General features: G+C 47.1%; 1 protein-coding gene across 2 annotated transcripts in view; it reads left to right on the plus strand.

Annotated features, from left to right (window-relative positions):
* nos1apa (nitric oxide synthase 1 (neuronal) adaptor protein a) overlaps nucleotides 1-20,213 on the plus strand; it is a 104,619-nt gene extending 84,406 nt beyond the window's left edge. For both annotated transcript variants that reach the window (XM_062555278.1, XM_062555279.1), the window contains 3 exons: nucleotides 340-495; nucleotides 11,109-11,421; nucleotides 14,504-20,213. In XM_062555278.1, the coding sequence (XP_062411262.1) occupies nucleotides 340-495; nucleotides 11,109-11,421; nucleotides 14,504-15,179 (1,145 nt within the window). In that variant the 3' untranslated portion in view covers nucleotides 15,180-20,213. The remainder of the gene's footprint in view (nucleotides 1-339; nucleotides 496-11,108; nucleotides 11,422-14,503) is intronic.
* The last annotated feature ends 2,682 nt before the right edge of the window (nucleotides 20,214-22,895 follow it).

Below are 22,895 nucleotides of genomic sequence, written 5' to 3' on the forward strand. Positions count from 1 at the left end.
CCACACTCTCCCTGCAGTTGGGATTACCCTCAAGGAGACTCTAAGGAAACCGGTCTCCCTCTTCTCCCGCACGCTCTCCTGAATACAGACAGGGGATACTTTCTTTCTCTCTCATTTGTTAGCTGTCTTCTTCTTTCTTTTGCACTTTTGCTCTTTCTGTCATGCTCTGTAACTTTCCCTTCATTTTCCTTTGCACAGTGCTACACACGGTATTTTCATGTAAATGAAATGCATAACACCATACCCTCTGTCTGTCATTGTAAAGATGAGTAACCCCTCTCTCCCTCTCCTCTTCCTCCCTCTCTCCCCTCTTTCTTCTTCCCTCTCTCCCCTCTTCAGTGGGCTCCCAGGACAGTCTTCTGGAGATCACCTTCCGCGCCAACGTCCCGCCGGTGCTGTGCGACCCCACGACCCCGCGACCCGAGGACATGAGCCTCCCGCCGCTGAGCGACGGCACGCATCATCAGCTCTCGCAGCCGCTGGCCAGCCCCTTAGGTAGGGACGACTGTTTGGTCAAGCTCGAGTGTTTCCGCTTCCTGTCGGGCCCGCCGCAGCAGGAGCAGGGCCTGGTGCTGGTGTCGGCGGCGTCCGGCGCGGCCGCGGGCCTCCGCCGCCCGCCGCAGACGCCCTCCACGCCGGCCAGCCTCTCGCCCGAGACCCAGGACGAGCTGCTGCTCGGCAGCCTGGAGTTCCTCAAGTTCCGCGAGTCGGGCATCGTCTCGGAGTACGAGTCGACCAACACGGACGACAGCGACGACCGGGACAGCTGGGGGGCGCAGGACGAGAGCACGCTGCGCCTGCTCAACGTGCTCAACAAGCACAGCCCCCCAGACTGCCTGCTGGACGACGAGATCGCCGTGTAGCCTGGCCTAGCTTAGCCTAGCCTAGCCTAGCTTCATATAGCCTAGCCTAGTGGTTTCGAATCACCGTATCTCAGCCCTCTTGTTTCCTAGCCTCAAAAAACCCAACACAAGTCAGTCACACGCTTGGTCTTTGTGAAAAAGATGTAATGCCGGGCCAAGAGTCATTTTAAAGTCTGCACCTTTCCTTTTGTGCACGCCTGAGTCAGGGCGCCCATCGTGTGTGCCGTCTAGTCCAGCAGCAAGCAGCAAGAGACGGAGTAAAATGGGTACGAGAAGAATGGGTTGTTGGGTCCCTAGCGCACATTCCTGCAGGGTTTCATCAGGAAGTTAGCGCGACCCAAAAAGCCATGAGCGTCCTGTCCCCTGATTGTCCTATTGTAAAGCCCTTGTGAACTCTCGGGAGCCAGGGGTATTTTGAAGAAGAGAATATTTTTAGCAAAAATACGGCATCTGGACCTATACAAATGTGTGTGTAAAGGTTAAAGAAGAAAACAACAAAAAAAAGAAAACCGCAAAGGAAAAATACAAATATTTTATACTTGGTCTTGTGAATGTGTCTATGTAAACAGTATGTCTTCTAATGATTCAAGTGTTTTTGTTTCCAGGTAATATGTCAGAGTTATTTGTGCAAGCATGTACCATACGCAGTTCTGCAGCCAGTCTTGGCATCTTGCTGTTTAGTTCTTGTACACTTCCGGTAATGTTTAGAGCCAAGTCGTGCTTTTTGCGTAGATTGTTACCTTTTGACTGAGACCTCTGAGGTTGTGCTGTGCTCTTTAGCCAATACACTGTGCATGTCTCCGAAAACGCAGCTCAGAACCTTTTTCCCAGTGACTGTAGTCGTGCATTAAGGAGCCACCAGCAAATCGAACGGGGCCGCCGTGAAATGTCGTCTGCGACTATCGATAAGCTCTCGATCAAGTGTGGTTGACAGCACTGATTGATTAGACACTCCACTGCAGCACCCTGGCTGTGTGCATATAGTGTTCAGACGGTGTTGCGTCTAGTCCTGGTTATGCAATACGGATTCCCCACTGCTGGGAAAAGGGATTACAGTTGGGATTAATTGGGAATTGTATAATTAATCTGGACTGTAATTAACTGCTTACCAGACGGTATTTAAAACGGGAATTAGCGCGGTGTCCTGTAATGACTCGGGGGTGGACTGGGTATTTTAAAGGCTTTTCCTGGCTTCTTTCGCTCGGCACAGTGTCCTGTGATTGGTCTAGGGGCATGTCACTCAAACATTCTAGAGAGCGTGCAGTCGTTATGGTTTCTCGTTTTTGATGGACCCAATTTGGCAAGTACAGTAGGGGAGGTGGAGGCCTGTGTGCTGCCCGGGGGATCTCCTCCAACCACTTAAATTCACTCTCTCTCTCTATCCTCTCCCACCGGGAGGCACCGCCATCTTGACTGGAAGAGGGGTAGGGGACGTTTGCCCGCTGCCCAGTGCCCATGTGGTTTGCCCAGGGATGCAGAGACGGGTCATGCCGAGACAGTCTAAATAGCCCGGCCAGGAGTGGCCGACCGTGTCCAGGGACCGGGGCAGCGAGTGCTGACAGGGCCGAGGGAGGATGGCCCGGCCGCAGCATCGCAATCACTTCTTCACTTTCAGTTGTCCTTTTTTTCCTCCCCATCTCTTCTCTATTTTGCCGGCCCCTTATTTTACTTTTCTTCTTCTTCTTCTTCTTCTTCATTTCCCCTCTGCCAAGGCCGCTTGACTAACTCTCTCAGGGCCCGGGCGCCTTACCTGACTGAGTCTTGATTTGTCCTTCTTTTTTTTCCCCTTCTTTTTGTCTCTCCTTTTCTCCACCTCCTCTCCCCATCTCTCGCTCTGAAGATCAGCTGTGGCGATCTGATAACAGAGCTTCTCTGTGGTCTTCTCTGCTGTAAGCCTCAGTAAGCTTGCCAGAGCTTTTCTTATTACAACCTTTGAAGGGCGAAGTGAATTTGTCTTTTTATTCTATGAAGGACTCACTACAAGGAGCAAAATCAATTTGTTCGAATGTCCTCCACAGCCCAGAACGGTGCCCGGTCTGCCCAATTAGTTAGCTGCTAATTTAGGACTTTTGCACACTACCTGGAGTTACCTTTCGTCTCCTGCTCATAGACGGGCATATTAATCAAACTAAAATCCATACCAGCTGTAGGTGATGAATCACATGCCCTGCAGAGTACCACCCCCCCCCCCCCCAGCCTCTACAGTGAGTTGGTTTGTTCTCTCTCTGGCAATCTGTGACAGCACAGTTGATTGGGGTCCTGGGAGACACCAACATGGAGCAATAGGGGACACATCTAGAGTTTCGCTTTGACAGGCAAAGCTTTGAACTAGAAGATCAAGGTTTTTTTTTTACTTCTGGTAAGACTCACATGGCTTCAAATAGTGTCCTATTATCCAGTGTCCCGTTGATTGGTGTTTTGATTCCAGTTGTAAGTGGAAGCTCTCTCCCTACTTTCAAAAATAATGAAGGGTTAGACATTCATATTCATTCCCAAAACTTCATTACGCTCTCATCATCAGATCAGAAACATTGATGCACTGTATTTTTTAAGTTGTTTTTTGAGAATAATTTACATCCATTATCGCAATAAACCCCACCACAGGGATCTTGTTACAGTTTTATGGCCAAGTAATTAGCCCAGCGTAATTTTATAAGATCTTTGGCTACATCCCCCAAAGCTAAATCCAAAACCATGATCACTGATTTGATTTGGCAGATAAGCCAGGTGCCGCTGTGCAGATCTGACCCTAACTCCTTTACTGCAGAGAGGAGCCTAGAGATGCTCCAGCAGGAAGGACTGGCGCGGCGCGGCGAAGCAGGCAGTGCAGTAGTCGCTGGCAGGCACAGACAGCTGTGAGTGTTTATTGGTGGTCAGAGGGGTGTGGAGGAGGGTGGCTCTGCCATCTGTTTGTCACCGCTGCCTCTGCACAGGGAGCCTCTGCTCAAGCTTGTTATGACCCACCCCCACTTCTCTCTCGCTCGCTCGCTCTCTCACTCTCTGTCTCTCTCTCTCTCTCTCTCCCCTCACACTCTCTCTCTCGCTCTCTCTCTCTCTCTCTCCCCCTCACACTCTCTCTCTCCCTCACTCTCTCTCTTCCCCTTCCCATCTCCCTTTCTCTCTCTCTCTCGTTCTCATTCCCTCTCCCCGTCTCTCTCTCTCTCCCTCTCTCCCTCTCCCCCTCTCTCTCTGTCTCTCTCTCTCACTCTGTCTCCATTTCCCCAGGTCCCACTCGCTATTCATCTTCCCCTCGCGTTGTCATCCTCGTAGGTAGCTCTCTTCAGTTCTCCTTCATGCAGATCGGAGATATATTTTAATTAGTTTGTTTATGCCCTCTTTGTTATGACACACTAACATTTAACACTTTGCCTCTGTCAGCCATTAGCAGTGAACCCTTTTGTTATTTTTGCGGTCGACCTTAAGCGAGAGAATGAGCGCCCTTAGCAGCTGTTGTCCTTTCATATCGGTTCCGTCCCCCAGTAACAGCACTGTAAAGGGCTGCGCTCCCACCGCTGTTTTTTTTTTCTCTACAGTGCGTGGAACAACCCCAAATATGTGCGTTCTGAGTCTGTGGCTAATGAGCGGAATGTCTGTCAGTGTCAGCATCCATGTGGGTTGGCGTTCAGGGCCAACGTAGACCTTCTGGAGGTTAAAGTGGATGAAAACACAGGAGCCGCGGGACCCGGAGACCACCGTCGGCTCCTTTCGTTCCTCTGGATCTTAATTGGAATCTTCTCAGGCTCACACCCTGTCTCCGTGCAGCTGCCTTTTCCGGCTGATAAGTGTAGGCAAGCAGCCCCTGGTCCAACCCCACTGAGAAGCCCACCATCCAACACACACACACACACACACACACACACACACACACACACACACACACACAAACACACCACAGAAAGCCACCTAATACGGAGCAGGAAAAATGAACACAGGCTCTTTCCACAGATAAGCACCAAAGGGTCGCCACACCCTCCGTGTGGCCCGTAGGCTTTTCCAGTGGAGACCCTGTAGGTCATGCTTCCCCTTCCCCTTCCTCCGTTTACACAGGTCACAGATTAATGAGTTTATGCTACTACGGCACTGCTATGCACTGCATGAGTTAACGCTAGGCTAGTCACAACATGAAAAGCTCTTCTACCCTGACTGAGCTTAGAGGACAAATGAGGTCCATTTGGCAGCTCTTGGATTCCGTTAAAGGCCGGACCAGCGCCCTGCACTGAAGCCTGTCCCACCCGTAACCTAAGACCCTGGGTGACTGTGCCAAGAGTAGAGTGATCCATGCAGAGTAGACCCTGCAGCCCCGACCTTGGAAGAAGGTCTATCGATCCAAGCCTCCGAGAACTTGAGCAGGGAATGCTAGCATGAAATTTGAGGGAGACATTCTGAATCAATATGTTGTACAAGGAGCTGATGGCTGTACCTAAGAATCCACTTCCAGTCCAATCAGAATGGATCAATGACTTAATGATGCATGTCCAGTGGTTTAATCCCCTGTAGAAGGAGAGATAGCATCAAAGATTATAGAGGCGGCATGGTATTGATCTTTTGTCACTTTGTAGGCTCACAGTGTGACCAAACGCTGTCCAGAAAGCATGTCAGACTCAAATGTTCTTAAGTGCTTTAGAATCTGAAGGACAACAGTAAACTTCTCATTCCCGTGACTTCTATCCATTGCTGTCCACTCACAGAATTCAGTGCCCTTTACAAGAACAACAAGCTGTTCCATCAAGTTAAGTGTTGCTCAAAATTGAAATAATCCGAGTAGCTAAGACGAGGCAATACCGTTTCGTTAAAGTGAAATACGTTTGGCACGCCAGAGAGACCTGCACTTGAAGTAGGACATTTACTATATCAAGTGTTGATTGAAAAGATATGAAGTGCCACAAAACAGCGTGGTTGTTCCGCCTAAGTGGCATTTTTCTGGCAGTTTTGTGTGAGGTGCCCCTGTGACTGTCACCCACTTAAAGAATGCCCCTAGACTTCGCCGAGAAGACACGGCATCACCACGGCGGCCATGCATAATTAAGGTGATGTGCTGAGGCGCGGCCGTGCCCCTGCCGAAAGCCCTGAGTCACATTCACTCATGCCAAATGTGATTCTCTCTCTTTTACTCTCTTTCTCTAGACTTCCTGTGCATCCTCGCCATCTCTCCCCTCCCCCCCACCCCTCCCCCGTCTCTGACTGACTCCCTCTCTTTTTCTGTCCTCCTAAATATATCTCCCCATCTCTCTCTTTTTTCCCCTGGCTTCTTTTCCTGGGCTTTGGCCTTTTTCCATTGCTGATAAATCAGTGGCAGGATAGAGATCCTCTCCAGCCCGCCAAGCCTCCCACAGACGTGTCACATCTCACGCTCACGCTCAGCCCAGAGAAGGAGAGAAGTGAGGGAGCGAGGGAGGGGGAGAGAGAGAGAGAGAATGAGAGAGACAGAGACATCCTCTTTGGGGTGGTTTGTAGTCGTAACTAGCGCCCGTGTGCGCCCCCCCCCCTCTCTCTCTCCCCAGGCAGGCCCCACAGTCTCTGTCATTGAGAAGCACTTCACGGTGGTGGTCCGAGGATGGGCACTTGCGCGTGGCTAATGTGCTGCGGGTGGGTGGGAGGACGGGGGCACGTGGGCAGACGTCGGCATGCATTTTGTCAGGGCAGGATTGATAAAGGGAAGAGTGACTAATCCCATTACGGCCTGTCGATGAGGCTGGCGCCGCGGACCTAACCCCGTGACCCCTCGGTGTAAAAAGCAGCCTTAAAGAAAACCAAGACCCCCCCTCCCACACACACACGCACACACACCCACACACCCTTCCCAAATGTCAGAGAGATGCTCGGAGACCCCCACCCGTACCCCCTCATCTCATCCCAACCCCACCCCTTGCGCACTGTTGTATGTTAATGATTCATGTTGAAGAAGGAGACCTGATGAAAAATGTATGTTTGACCCAGCTTCTATCGACCTGTGCGTGTGTACTGGCCAGCTTTATAGTGGCCTGCCCCACAGAGGAAGGAGCAAGTGGGTTATAGATGTATATTTTCTCCAAGTTCTCTCGCCTCATTTGTGTGCATACATAGCGGATGCCATTTTATTTTCCGATTTAAAATGTGAATATCTCCCTGGACCTTCCAGTGGTCTGTCCAATCTTTCACCATGGTATGTAGGCCACAAAGAAGATCTTTAAAGTACCCCAGTCCACTAGTTCTTTGAATTAACCGCAGTTAATGACCTGGCAATATTGCTCTAAACCAGGAGCAATTAGTCTCATGCTTAAACGAGGGTGATTATTCAGACAGGCTAGCGGCAATTATTTCACTTTGTTTCTCATGGAAAGCTATAATTAAGCAATCAGCAGTGCAGTAATTTTGACCAAGCCTCCCTGCACTTAATATGTCATAGGCAATGGTACATGATTTGGCCTCCATTCATGCATAAGACACATCGTTGAGCAAGCCCTGATGCATCGGGATGAAAGGATCATTTCATGACTCTCTTTATTTCCTCCTTTTTTCCCCTCTTGGTTCCTTTTTTTCTCTCCCTTGTTGCTTTACATCAAACACACACAGTCGACTGCTTGGCAGCTTTCCCCCATCAAGAGAGGGATTTTAATTGTTTCTCGGTAATTGAAATATCAGTGGAGATTTATGCCATTATGCAGACTAGGCTGCAGGCGTCCGAGGAGGAGGAGGAGGAGAGGTGGCCACCGCACAGTACTGTCGACTTTTTAAGAGCCCGTCTGCCTACCTGCGTGGAGTTGGAAGAGATTTTGATTGTACTCTGTTTGGTGTTTATAGGCGCCTGTTGAGAGCGTCTGGGTGAAATCATGTAAATCAGGACGTGGGTGGGTGGGTGGGATGGGGGGTTGGGGGGGTTGGAAAGCGGTGGAGCTCCGGTGGGGGGTAAGTGGGAGGGGGGTAAAAATGGCATAAGTAGGCCCACTGAGCAACTCTGCACAGCACATGCTAGGTACAGAAGACCTGCTTTCTCTGGCTTTCTGACTCCTGAGCAGAGCTGACGGCGTTCGGTGGACCGTGGCTAAATACGCTCGCGAGCACGGCGGGAGGTTTTTTTTGGCTAACAAGATGTCCCACCGTGTTTGTTTGTTTTCCCCAACCCTCCCCTAAAAAATCCCGCCTGTGTTCACATCCAAACCCTCTTCAGAACATCCAGGTGCAGCGAGTGCCACCACGCGTTGTGTTCCCCCCCAAATCTGTCCGACACGCTACTGTGTTTATGGGATAAGTAATCGTGTCTAAACTGGAGTGGAAGTGCACTTATTCTGTACCTTGTCACTGATCTTGCTTTGGCTCAATAAACATTTCCTTTTCTTACGCCTTCTCTCTCTCTGTTCTTTCTTCTCCTCCTTACCTCTCCCATCCCCTGTTTCTTGACATGTGTTCTCTTCCTTTTGCTTTCTTCCTCTACTCTCGCCGGGGCTTTAGATCTCTGATGCTTTACCATAACGTGTCATTTCCTCCTCCTATAATAACTGAACTGTATTTGAAGTGAAATTGCCCTGAACGACACTCCACACAGCAGCGTGCTTTCCTGGGGTTTTGCCCTCTGTCGTTAACCCCTCCCGGTGCCCCTGGCTTGACGGGAATCAGGCCACACATCTCGTCTCGAAACGTAAACACTGGAAGTCTGGGAGCGCGGCCGGCCCAGACTAAACTCCCCGTGCTCCCCGACGTCTCTCCCTTTTGTGCTGTCAGACGTGGGGAGTGGCAGCTCATAAATTACCCCAGAATAGCTCCCCGTGTTGTACACACACCAGCTGCCTGGCCCAGATTATTGAGGCGCAGGTATTTAGGAACACACACACACACACACACACACACACTCTCCGGAAATCAAAAGCCGAGAAGGCTATTTTGTTGTGTGCAGCCGTCCGCCCGACATGACAGGAAGGCTCAAAATGGGCCTGGCACTGGTAGTCAACGTGGGCTGCCAACAGAAAAGGGAGAAAAAGAAAACAAATTAATCACCAGAAGCTGCACTATTTAAATGACGGCCCGAGTCCGGTTTCCTCCCGTGGCCAGCGTAGGAAACATCTGTGAAGCGGAGGGGAAAAACTGCTCTTTTGTTTATTGTTTGCAAACGCTGTAGTGATGCATTATTCACTTCAAGGATAAACACGCGGATCTGTCTGCTCTGTTAAGTGGAAGACTGCACAGCTTACTCACAGTGTCCGTAACGAACTCAGAGGAAGCTTCCGTCGCTGGGACAGACCTTTGGGACAGACCTTTGGGAGGTCGGGGACAAGTTGTTTTAAGTGGCTAGTGCACTACGTAATTTGCCTGAAGGAGGGCTTTAGACTACCAAACAAAATGACCTACAACACAAAGTTAAACCCAACAGCTACTACATCCAAATGAAAACAAAGTCTGGTTGGTCATTTTGTTGTGTATTTGCATGTGTGTGCAGTCTTGATAAGCCACGAGACTGACTTAGCAAGCAAGCAACACCATGTCTGTGTGGTGGACCAGACTGTAATTTCGTGTTCAGATGTTGGGATCAGTAGAGTTGTGCCTTGGGAACTTCATTATGTATGAGGTATTTGTTTTTCCTCTCACATACTCAATTCCAATAGAGTAATAATTTTCTCTCTGAGAGAAATAAACACTAACTGAGCTGAACTACTGGGGCAGGCGTTCACTAACAAATGCAGATGCAATATCTCTTTGTTTGTTCAGCTTGTCTCCTTGGTGCACAGTGGCCTCCAGAGAGCTAACGATTATTAGTCCCTACCCCCTCATTACGTGGAAAAAGCCTTCGGTCATTAGCAGGCATTCCCACAGAACATTAGCGAAGTCCTTGATACAGCCCTCTGCCCTCAGAGGGACTGGGTGGAGGGGGGGAAGTAGTGTGTTTTCTTTTTTTCCACATTGTGTATTAATTAAAGAGGCGGTGAGAGCCACTGCAGTGCATACACTCCCTTCGCTCCATCAGCCTCTCTCCTAGCAACAGCCCACAGATCTGACAGCCAGAGGAATCTTTTTTTACAGGCCTCACCCGTTCAAATATTTTGGGAGCGACAGTGTTTGTTCTTTTCTCTCACAGATATATATTTTTATTATTCTCATTCCCTGGCTCTGAGGAGCCCTACATTTCAGATAAGCAAACGGCAGGGGTTTAAAGTGTCATGGCTGCCTTCGCGCCGACGGTGACGGGCTAATGAAAGTGCCTGTTCTCATGCCGACTCCGCTCTCCCTGTCACGCCGACGCACCGAGCAGACGCGGCTTGATCCGACAGGCTGTTTCAGAAGCCGTCCGCAGTCAGGTTTACATCCATAAAGTCGAGGCTCGTTCGCGCGCCGATGTTTAACCTTCCCCAGCGTGTTTGGATGTCTGGGCTCTTCTGTTGAGGTGCTCCTTGCAATGTTCACAGTCGGGGGGCTCCTGACGGGAGCATACAATACGTGGTTTCTAGGAAGGCACACTCTGACTACTGATAAGGTATCCAGGAATGTGTGATGATGAAGGTAAACGGGCCCATTCCATGTGTAAACAATCAACCTAATCTGAGAAAACCTCAGTTAAACACGCATAGATAATTATGCCCACTATACACATCCCCACAGTTTCAATGGAACACGCTTAGACAATTATGTCTGCCATGCATACCGCCCTCCCATGTTGATTTACAACCCATCCTAAGTGTTTTGAGACTCTATTCTGTATGCAAATGTGCACCTGCATAAGACTTGCTCTTTATGTCTCACTTATACGCCTGCCGAGCAATAATATTCTCCACGAGGTAAGCCGCTCGAGCGCACCAGCTACCCCCTTTCTGCCTGAGCGTGTGTGATGTACTGTATATGCCCCAGCAGCCTCATTGCCATTGTGCTCGTGCGTTTTCTTTGCATGTGTCATGTTCATCGCTTGCATTTCAATGTGTAGTGCAGCACTGTGCCTCTCTGCAGTACTGTACTGTATGTGTTGCTCTTGGTGTCTCTCTCCCTCTCTCTCTCTCTCTCTCTCTCTCTCTCTCTCTCTCTCTCTCTCTCTCTCTGGAAGGGCCTAGAGCCAGATTTACCCCAAGGGTTTTGACCTCGACAGATTTACGGTCACTAATACCTTCTGTAAATCTGACTGCTAAGTTTCCTTAATTGGATCCCCACGAGATAATGTTTTGATGTACTGTAACAGCCTCCCAGCTTTAGGATCATTTAGAAAAGATTTGCTCTGGGGAGGGGAGTACTTGTGGTATCTCGCTTGCCCTGGTATCCTCTGACTGATCCTCTCTGTCCTCTTTACAGTTGACCAAAGCATGTTTGAGAACTCCACGGTGGCCCAGCAGAAGCCTCCGAGCTCCAGGTCCTCGGGCCGCCGCTCCGTGGGCAGCATGTCCAGCCCCAGCTCCGGCGGCTTGGGCGACGGCTCCGGGATCGCGGGGCAGAGGACGGGCAGCAGCCAGCACCTGAAGAATGCCCTCAACCTGGGCAAGGCCGTGGGGGCGAAGGTCAACGATCTGCTGCGACGCAAGGACCCCAACAGCCTCGGAGACGTCGGGGTGACGGAGGTGAACAAGAACGTGGGAGTGGTGTGGTCTCATAGCGGCGTTGCCAACAGGTGATCTAACTAACCCCAAGACTTTATTTTTGAAGTTATTTTTGTTGTGGTGTTTGATGTCAAAGCACATAAATGGGAGCAACAATTTGTTATGATCTATTATAAGGCTGTCCAACAGGATCCTGTTTGTCCTGTCAGGATTTATTTTTTACCAATAACCAGTGGAGTATATGTGTCCTTTCATGCCCCATTATCCCCCAGCACCACCACCACATACACAGGCACACACACCATTACACCAGACCCCCCAAACACACACACCATACCCACTCAACAATACACACAAACCATTTCACCATCCCACCCCCCCCTCCCCACACACACACACACACACCATATGCTCCCATACACACACACGCACACACACACACACACACACAATTTATACAATATACTTTTTTGATTTATTCTTTAAAGTTGAGCAAAAATGTTGCAGAACTTATCATTCCTTTTATGTAATAAACTACTTGAATTTGATCTTTCAAACACTGTTTGAGAGTGAACTCTCATGGGAAACACAAAACAAAAGATAGAATAAAAGAAACACAAAAAGGATTAAAAAAAATCAATAAATAACAAACAAAACAAAACATACATTAAAAGCTCATGGATGCACTAAAAATGGCTCCTACTATTGCAAACATGTTGCTCTTACATTTAATTGAAGTCACCGCGATCTCTGCCAAACACAACATTCTTCTATTTCTCTGTCGTAACCATAGTAGCAGCCACGTTCTCCAGTGCATTCTGATAACGAGCAGCAATCCATCTTTGTGTAAACAGAGCTCCGTCTGCCCTGTCTGTGTGTTTGGTGTTTAGCCCAAACCGCCTTATCTCCATTAGAAAATCACATCTCTCTCCTCTGCTCAGCTCTGCCTTGCAGAATGCCATGTGTGGCGCTTACACATGACCGATTGTGAGGGACAAACCGGTTTGTGGATAAAGAACTGGCCTGGCTATTGGAATTCACTTCTGTGGAACACATTTCAAATCGCTCGCCACAAATCAGTTTATGAGTGAGGGCAGTCCTCATTCCTTCTCATTCCACATGGAGTCTATTGTAAAAGGATTTATGCCAGATGCATGCATACTATGTGTAGCACGGGCAGTGTGCATTGAATTTAGAAGCCACAATTTCTCCCCAATCTGCTAACCCACAGTTGGAAAGATGAGAACCTTTATTGGTCACAATTTCAAAGTGAATGGGCAGAAATTACAGCAATTGGAGCGTTTAACATGTTTCCCCTGCGTCAGTACCGTTCAGTAGTCACTGTAATGGTGTGGATATATGCGCTCCTCAAATCCTCACATCCACAATAAACAATAATTAGCTTTAAAGATTTAAGACATACATATGTATACTGCATACACTGCAGGACATATTTTGGTAGATGAAGAATGTGATAGCTGACGCTCGGTCCATTACAGACTTAATTCCTCCCCACGCACCTGAAATATGAGCGGCAGACGTTGCCAGACGAAAATGTAGTTTATGATCACCAGAGAAATCAATCAGGCCGTCAGGATATTTTTAAAAACCCGGCCGTAAACGGCACACATTGTAGTCATGGATCTCTATTCATCACCAAGAGATAGAGTGTGTGTGTCATCGCCATGGAGACCTGAGGACGTGTATCGCGTGGGAAAGCTGGGCGCGCTCGAAAACCGTCTGCCGCGGTGCTGCCGCCGCCCAGACATTCCAACAGCCACAAGGACGAGCTGACCTTTTGGGAAATAAACTGGGCTTTTGCTGCTTTATTAGAGGCCGCTCTCCTCCTAAGCCCGTCAGAGACTCCCTGCCTCCCTCCGCACCTCGGCCCGGTGTGTGTGTGTGCAGGGCGTTCTGTCTAGTTGTCTAGCCATCCGTCATGTTTGTCATTCTGTCTATCTTTGCATCGCTTGTCAACTGTCATTTCAGATGGGCCGGGTCAGTTCATAGTTAGTTCGCACACCACACATGCTGGGCTAGTGTATAGCCCTTACGTACAGCATTTGCATCCACCAACAGCACTTTAACATGCTTTTTGTAGACGTATTGCCCAGTTATAAACTAGGCCTATCTTCTTAAGTCTCCACAGGATTTCCAATATACATTCAAAGGTGCATAATGCACTCTGAAATAGTCACCTGAGGCTTTAGTGGAGTGCAGTTAATTAACCCGCTCCTGGCAACCCCTGGCCCTGGGGTTACACTTTATAGGAGAGTGCTAGAGAGACCTCCCGCGCCCGAGACCCCCTGTCTGTCATCTCCCGTAGGACTGCACCCTGAGCCGCATCTGAAGTGCACTCTCATCAGGGGCCATGGGGGCTGCCAGCAGCTCATCCTGGTTCTCCTTCAGCTCTGAAGGTGATGGAGCGTGCCAGCAGCCCCAGCTGTCTCTGACACCACTTATCATACAGCCCGTACACGACCCCACTGACCTCCACCAACAATCCAATCCCCTCACTTCGCCCTTCTGGTCTCCTTCTCTCCTTCTCTCTCTTTCTCTCTCTTGGTCTCTCTCTATCTATCTCTCTGTCTCTCTCTCTCTATCTATCTATCTTTCTCTATCTCTCTCCTCTCCCTCTCTCCTGCCTTTGGTTTCCACCACTAGAGATAAATATTTCATTAAACATTTGGCCTGGATATTTCAGGAGAGATCGCCTGATGCATTTTCCTCATTAAAGCGTGGGAGGAAAAATGCATGCATGTATTTTTGTTGTTTGTATGTTTCTATGCTTTATTGCTCTCGCTTATGCTGTATTTTTATTGCAAGTCACAGAAGGCTCTTGCATGATGCATTGGCAATGCACAGGCCAGGTTTGGGTTGCCATTGTCCATTACAGACGCTTGTTACACAATGGAATACAGAAGTTTAGATGGCCTTATGTCAGATTAATTATTAATTTATCCAGTTCATCTGCACTGCATCTGATTCAAAATAGTCTAGGAATCGTTAACCACAGGCTTGCCTATGAAACTTTGCGGAAAGTTGATGATGGCTCCCAGAGTAAACAGTGCATGATGGCAAGTGTATCTATTAAAAGTGTGACATCTGGTAGATCTGAAGCGTTCTCTGTCTCTTCTTGTCTCTCCCCGGCAGTCACGCTTCCTTTGATGGCTTCCCCCGGCTGGACCCTCCTCCGCCCACGGGGAAGAAGCGCGTGCCGCGGGCGCTGAAGACCACGCAGGACATGATGATCTCCTCTGACCCCGTGGTGGCCTCTCCCGAGGCGTCCGACTCCTCGTCCTTCCTGTCCTCCCCGGAGAAGACGCCGCTCGTCGGCAAAGGGAAGGAGGGACCGTCGGAGGAGGACGCCCAGGAGGACTCGGAAGGGAGCGAGTCGGAGAAGATGTCCCTGGGGCTCTCCTACGCTCTGGACGGGGAGATGAGACGCGGGGAGCGGCAGCTGCAGCAGCAGGCCGAGGAGCGGGAGGAGAGGAGATCCAGCCGCGTCACCAACCTGGACGCGCTGATGGCAGACGAAGGGATGGAGGAGGAGGTGAAGAAAGCGGAGGACGGGGAGGACGAGGACCAGTCCCAGGTCCAGCTCTCCGTGCCGGACCTCATCCACAAGGACACGCTGGAGCCCAAGCAGAAGCTGGCCGGCTCGGAGACTCGGCTGGCCTCCACGCCCTGCCCCGGCAAGGGCAGCTACCGGATCAGCGTCGGCGAGGAGCTGCTGGAGAACGGCTCGGTGGACTACGGCACGCCGAGGAAGAGGTCGCCCAGCATGGAGAACGAGGAGCCACACCCTGACCTGCTCTCTTTCGAGTAGAAACACACACACACACACACACACATGCACACACACACACTTACCTCTGGCTCAACCGAGGAGGGGGCACCATCAGGGCCAGTCATCTAACCTGAACATACTGAAACACATATTTCTGAAGACGTTGTAGGGCTCAACTAAGAATGGATGTAGTCACGACATTTAAAAAATACCATATCTAAGCTGTTTGAACCTGATGTATTGGGGATTTGCAGTTGACCCAGGTGAGAAGGAGGGTTGCGCTTGGCATTTATACACTCCCTTGTAAATGTCATCGAAGCAGCAGGTCTCTGTTCAGGGACTTGATGACTTCCTAAGGGGACTGTACCAAAGTGACAGACCATGGCATTCCAATGTTAGCATGTCGGCGTCTCCGGAATATTCTTTCCATTGAGTTTTAGCACAAAGTTGTAACCGTGATGAACTCTTCCACCGTACTGAAGGAAACTGGATTTGTTAGTGTTCGTGTAAAATTATGTACAACTCAAATTTGGGTGAATGCCCTTTTTAGATAAGAAAATAGTCTTTTTTTAAAGAAAAAAAAAGAAAAAAAATGAAAAATTGTTTATTTTAACTGACAGCCAAACCAAAGTTAAAACTGTGTTCCATGGTCGTAATATATGTTTAATACCTAAGTGTTGATCATTTTTAATGTGGAGATATTTTGATACTGTTTGATTTTTTTTGTTTGTTTGTTTTTTGTTCTTTTCAGTCAATCATGTCTACTGGTCTTCCATTCACCCCAAACACAAATGTACCTCTTGATCTCTCAGAAAGCAACCTTTATGAGCTTAATAGAACAGACACGTTTCTTTTTTGTAGAAATGCTATGACTGGAACACTAAAATGGGGTCATGGTTGCCGTGCAAATATAAACACAGATCTCTGAGCATCCCTAATGCACCCGAAGGACTCGAACCACTGATGCGACTCTTCCCCCAGCAGGTCCGAGAATGAGAAAAATGTCAGCCTGCTGCGAGTGCAGAGAAAGGCTTCTTTGTCTTTGAGGCTCAGGGACACAGCTCCCATTCCGCCAGCCGGCTAATGGTTGGCGGCGGCCATGTTGCCATGCGTCTTTAATTACTGAGCGATGACTGGAACTCCAGGTGATGAAGTGAGAGTATTACCACCCCACTTTGGCTGCTGGTGGAGATTTACGGAGCAGATTGAAATGGGCCCCTCTGACTCAATTAGAAGCGCCGGCACCACTGCGCCGTAATGGCCTTTTCGAATATGAATATGGATGTCCAGGGCACTCGCTCCAGTTGGAGTTCGCCAGTGCATTAGGTGCAGGGTTTGCACAGTTGCGGTAGGTTTTGTCGCGTCAAGGTCGGGCCAGAGGCTCCTTGGAGAGCAGCCTTATAACAAGGTGTCCGTCAGCGCCGAGGTATGAGCACGGAGCTCGGAGAGGGGAAAAAAATCTCCGGAATGTTCTAACTTTCCACTAATCCAGCCACCATCCTGTTGTTTGGGCAAAGCAAAGTCTCTCTTCTGCTCATATGACTTTGGACCGGTGCTGCTGCTGTAGTGTGGCATCTCCTAAACACTTGGAATAGTCACAGAAGCTGTGTGATGTGCTGTCATGATGTACAAACATACATAACCCCCCCCCCCCTTCTCATGACATAATGCCATGTGAGGATATCTTGGGACCTGCCATATGTCAGAAAAGTATCAGTGGAACAGTCTAGAATATGGATGCTCTTTGGATGCCTCAGCTGTCAGCTCTAACTCTTCCTCCTTAGACACACGTCAGAGCTGTTTCTGTGCTCCATTGTGTTTAAAGAATAGAATTAACTTAACACTAAACCAACAATATGAGCTCAAAGTCTAAACACTACTTGAAGAGGATAACCACTTATGAAATGACTGATAAAGAGAAGGCCGCCCTTAGACCTGCTATGAGTATTTTAGCCCTTGCTAAGCCTTTTAACTGTGGCTGCACATTGCACCGATAATGATGTCTGAACTCTGCACCATATTGCTGATCCAGCTGACATGAAGGAATAATGGAATGAACCAGTGGGGCATAAAATAATCAGTTACCAAGACTGGGAATGTGGAACATGGAATGTTGAAATGAACAATTTAATGTATTCAGATTTATATTTTAATTACCACTTGATTGACATAGATTATTCTATACTAATTCCTAACTATGAAAAGCAATAATCAAAGTCATTAATTCTGTAAACCGCCTGTTCCTTAATGGTGTGTAATTGATTTGGTTTATGTGGTCTGAACACATTTCTGTATGTTGAAATATGATGGATGTTTTTATCAGTACTTTGAGAGGAACACTAATGGAAGGTGGGGAGATCTTAAGACATTTTAACAAAAGTGATGTATTACTGCATTAGTAATGACCACTCAGTTGGTATTGGGTCATAAAATGTGAAGTAAACTACTTTCACAGAATGCTTTTATGATGCCTTTCAAAAGAAATACTACTATGTATATTTGGGGGGATGGGTTTATAATTCATTTTATCAGAACATTGAGATATATTTTAGTACTTTTAGACATAGCTTTAGGGGAAAAAAGAAATCTTTATAGATTATAGACTATTTTTTGTTTGTTGTCTTATTATGATTGAGTTATATATGTGTAATGACTTGTAAATTGTTAATTATCTATGGTCTAATGAATTTCAATGCCATGGTTCAATGAAGGAAAGAAATTAGTTTAGGCGCTGCGATGTACCTGTGAAGGCTTTGAAGAGCAGTCCCTGTTTGCCTCATTCTCCCCCCTTGGGCTGATCTATGCACTGCCAATGTGTTGTATGAGGGAGACTGAACCATAATCATAATGCTGCATTAGTCTACAAATGTCCATCACTCATAAGAATTTGAAGGTAATGGTGAACCATTTTCTGTTCCTTAGTTAACTGTTAGTTGATAGTCCTCCCACTTCCTTGAAAACAGCCTTCTGTGTGCCTTTCAATTGCCATGGAGAAGTTGTGACAAAGATGGTTTATTTCAGGAATGGCCCAAAACAACAAGAATTGTATTGACATTATTCCAAGAAATAATGTGTGTAAATAGTAGGATGCCACTCTAATCTATTATAAATCTACATGCTGCCTAAGCGCTGTGGAGGAGGAATGTCTCTGTAATGTAGTCACTGTATATACACAAAGCATGGTGTCTAGTTTACCTAGACCAAAGATTTCTAAGTCATATTTGACATCTATATTTGAGTGTCAGCTCACTTCTTGGGCTGAAGTGGAGGTATGAAGAGAGAGAAATGTGGGTGAAAGTCACCGATTTCCTCCTTAAGATTCTCTCCTCCCCAAGGCCCCTCTCCTCAATGCAGTCAGCCAAGTGCAGATCTCAAGCAGAAAAACTGGAAAAATGGTAGAGATAGCAGAAATGGAATATGCTACTTAACTGTAAGTTGGTCTGAAAACCCCTCGAGGGGTTTTTTTGCTGGCTGGATTCGCAGTGGTTCATTCAGCCGAGCTGTGCGGGTTTTGAATAATTGCTGCTTCCACTGGAAGACTGGAATGTGTGTCAAGCCACGTGATGGAAGTCTGATAAAGTTGGTGTGAATGAGATGTATGAGATGATACAGGAGAAGTGGAGCCAGTTTGAGGAAAGTGAGACGGATAGTATCTTGTCTTGTGAAGACACAGGCAGCCTTCATTGTCAAGATAACATATGGCGAATGTGTAGACGTCACAACTGATTTGAGAGTTATAGCAGTGTAGAGAAATGGATTAGCCTGGCTAACACCAGACCACTTCTCAAATCTCAACGGAGATTGAGAATGGGTCTGGGAACCTTCCGTTCACCTCCCAAGATCCAAGGGGCATTACCAGCAGTGACATTCATTGAAATTGGGACATTGAACTCAAACCCAAAGTACAGCAAACAGCAATTCCAAATAATCTACACGTCCATATAGTTTAAAACTGACACAACCAACATGCAGCCATTAGCTAACTGTACACCCGATTGTCTTCATAATAAGCCTGCCCCATGCCAGATAAGTGATTATGATTGATTCCCAGGTTTTTGGTGATTTGGAAATCCGCTTCAATCGTGTCCAGATGGACCTGCAGAACAAATTCAAATGTGTTAACAGGTTCATCTAAATTCACCCAGGCTAGAAATATATGCTACTTTAACTGGATCTTCAGTTCTAGGCTCTTTAATTTCTTGTTTATTTTCCCGTCTATTTTAGGCATAGCCTGCATTTCATTACTTTTTTTCTCCATCACAAATAACCATGGCAACTAGTGTCTGTCTGATGCTTCTGCCGGAGATGCTTCCTCTTTAGCTGGTGCTTGTTTGGATGGGCATCCAGGTCCCTGTTGAGTCTGAGAGATCTACAGAGGACTGAGTGACAGCTTGTGGCATTGTCTGCCAGCCACCTCTGTCACAACAAACAAGACTCGGTATTTGGACTCGTGGCAGGCATACGGCAGCAGAAAATGTCCGTCTTTTTGTTCATGTTTTACGCTGAATCCAGAGGGCACGGAGTGGGGTCATTCATTTCAAGAGCATATGAATGGATTGCAATGCAAATGTAGTGTTGGCAGACTGCTGAAGATGGAAGCTCTTTGTGCTATGATGCCCTCCTACACAAACATGCCTCAATGTCAACTTACATTAGCATTCACTTACCTGAAAATGCCCTCATCTCCCGCAAAAGAATGAAATGTATTGTGATGATCGTCGGTATGTCCTTTCTTCTTCTTCTATTGTTTCGGTTTCCTTGTTTTCTTTTTCATTTTCTCATGACACACGTGCTTTTCATGTAACATTTAGGTGACACTTCATTAACAGTTTTGTGCTCTCCCTGGAAAGATTGTGACCAAAATCTGTAGATGCCTCTATTGCACAAGCCATTTTTTATTATCAGTGCAATGTTTTCATGATTCGTTTCAACTCAGTCTGGTGATGAATGAATGAGGATGCCATGGTGAAGATGAACAAACGAATGGGCAGAACAGAGGGTTCAAGTCGTACTGTAAATGCATCTGTACAAGGGAATCTGTGATTTAATAAAGGCAACATGACAATTGTTAAAGCCTGTTTTGTGTTTTCATTTCAAGTGAGAATACAGTGTCAGCATCTTTATCATGCTGGTGGGTTATAGCAGGACATAGCACACCATTAGTAATACCAGTGTTGTGTAGAACCGCTTGGCAAGAAGAATTGTTAGCGTGACATTTTTGACAGTTCTGATCTCTGAGCGAGAGTGTGGGTGTGTGTGTATTGATGTGTCTGCAAGAACTAGATTGTGTGGGGGCTTGAAGCCATTTGTGTTTTTATTTAGGTCAATCAGAAGAGCTGTCATGTAGCTACACAAAGTTGTACTTGTTTGCAAGTAATTTTATTTTTTTACAAAAGATGTAGCTGGTAAAATTGTCACAATTAAGCGACAATTAATTGCTTGCTGTTTGCACGCCCTTTATGATTCACAGATCAATTAGGCCTCTTGTTTGCTTGCAGCAAGGCAGTTGCTCCCTTCATCAATTTACTTGATTTCAAACAAATCAGTGCAGCATAAGACTAATTGTGAACAGTCAGAATTGATTAAAAAGAAAAGAAGTTCAGAAGAAGTATTACATACATCTATCAAATCTATCAACATCGTGTATCTTCAGATCTCTATCAGGACGATCTCTAACGTCAATATGATTTTGTGTGAATTTGTTTTATTCAGGAAATGTTCTCTTCTCTCAAGCATGAGATCATACTTAACGCAAAGATGGATGATCAAGTAGAAAGAGTTAGCAGAGTAGTATGGCAGAACCAAGTTGCAGGGCACACTGCGCTCCCACACTCTCCTATTATTTTCATTATTAATATGCTGGGAAGCTTGTGTTAAAGGGTTTTAACACTCGCCATACTACACTCACCTAATGAGGGCGTTCACATTTGAAACCCTGAAGGAACGTGGATGTCAGAGAGACATGAGAGTCATATTTGTCACTGTCATATTAGTAATAAAGTAAGCTGGAGAGATGGAGGGAACTCATTTACCATTCTAGTTTAAGAGCAGCATGATTTAGATCGGTGTGACATTTAATGACCTGTGACGGAGACGGCAATTGAGTTTAACTTACATGGGATGTGGAGGACGACGTGTGATGTTAAATTCCTTTTTTTTTTCTTGTAAAAGGAGCGGTATTGATCATATGTCCACTTCAGTATGATCTCTGTCCTCAAAAAGTCACATCAGTTGCTCCCCACATTCCTCCATCCATATACTAATGGAGCTATATTGTGGGTCTGGCAGCTCAAAACATGGCTCCCATTCCTCACATTCCATCCACTTTATGGGAGAAAACAATAAATTAAGGCATTCGATCACATTCACTTAAAGGCGCATATAAAACTGTTTCATAGGAGGACTTTGTTTCATAGGAGGACTTTGTCAAGGCCCAACTGGTAAGTTAAAAGCACTGTTTATTATTCCTCTTTTCACCTCCTCAGATGTGAAACAAGAATTCCTCAAAACGGGTTATTTGAAGTCATGTCAGCGCACATTGTTAAGCTGTCAAAGTTTGGTGTGTAGGGTACAGATGTCATCGAGCATGTCAGCTCCATGTATGGTGTGGTGTCTGTGACATGCCCTCCATCTGTGTGCTTTGCAGATTACACAACCCATGTATTTGCCTCTTAGCACTCCTCGCCCCCTTCAGTATGTGCACACATGATCTTACACTATCTCTGCATCTTTATCCGCGTGCCTTCCAACAATCTAATGAGCTGGGTGGATTTACGTTGAGTGGGCTTTGCATGTGTGTGTGTGTGTGTGTGTGTGTGTGTGTGTGTGTGTGTGTGTGTGAGCGTGTGATTGAAACGTTGTGAACACATTCATAATTCAGGGGCTGGTTCTGGCCCAGCATAATTGGGTTCCTCGCCGTCAGGCACCACCCAGAGAGCCATGAATATGCGCCGAGCGGGCCAGGCTTTCCATACCGCCACTCCAGCCTGTCTCTGTGGTTAACCACCACACCAGTGTGTGTGTGCTCAAGAAAAGCCCCTCCGGGCCGCTCTCGGAATATCTGGAGCAGCAGCAGCGGCAGCATCCATCACACACACACACACACACACACACACACACACACACACACACACACACACACACACACACACACACACACACACACACACACACACACACACACACACACACACACACACACACACACACACACACACACACACACACACACACACACACACACACACACACACACACACACACACACACACACACACACACACACACACACACACACACACACGGCGAAGACTGGATGGATACATAGATGAAATTCAGCTAAATACTGATTAAAAGTGTTTCCACTCTAGTGGAAAATCTGTGCCTGGTCTGTGATTTGGAGGGGGAATAGTAGTAGGTGTCGAAATCTGACAGCGCAAGGAAAAAAGCTTGTCAGTACTGGATTCCACAGAATGATCGTATCTGTTGTGATGGGGAAATGTTGTTCTTGCGATGTGTAGATAGGTTGGTATTGCATAGCATTACAGAAATGTCACTGAGTAAGTTTACATTTAGTCATTTAGCAGACAATGCATTGCACATGTCAAAAAAATGTACTTAACGCTCAGTTGTATTCAACCCATGATTTAACCTCTGATTACTTTTTTAACGGTCATCATGTTGAGCTAGCTGCTGAGACAGGACATGCTGATAAGTAATGAGTGATCTTATGGATATGTAGCACACAGTAGGCAA

The sequence above is a fragment of the Sardina pilchardus genome, chromosome 15 (genome assembly GCF_963854185.1).
Source record: "Sardina pilchardus chromosome 15, fSarPil1.1, whole genome shotgun sequence".
Classification (NCBI taxonomy): domain Eukaryota; kingdom Metazoa; phylum Chordata; class Actinopteri; order Clupeiformes; family Clupeidae; genus Sardina; species Sardina pilchardus.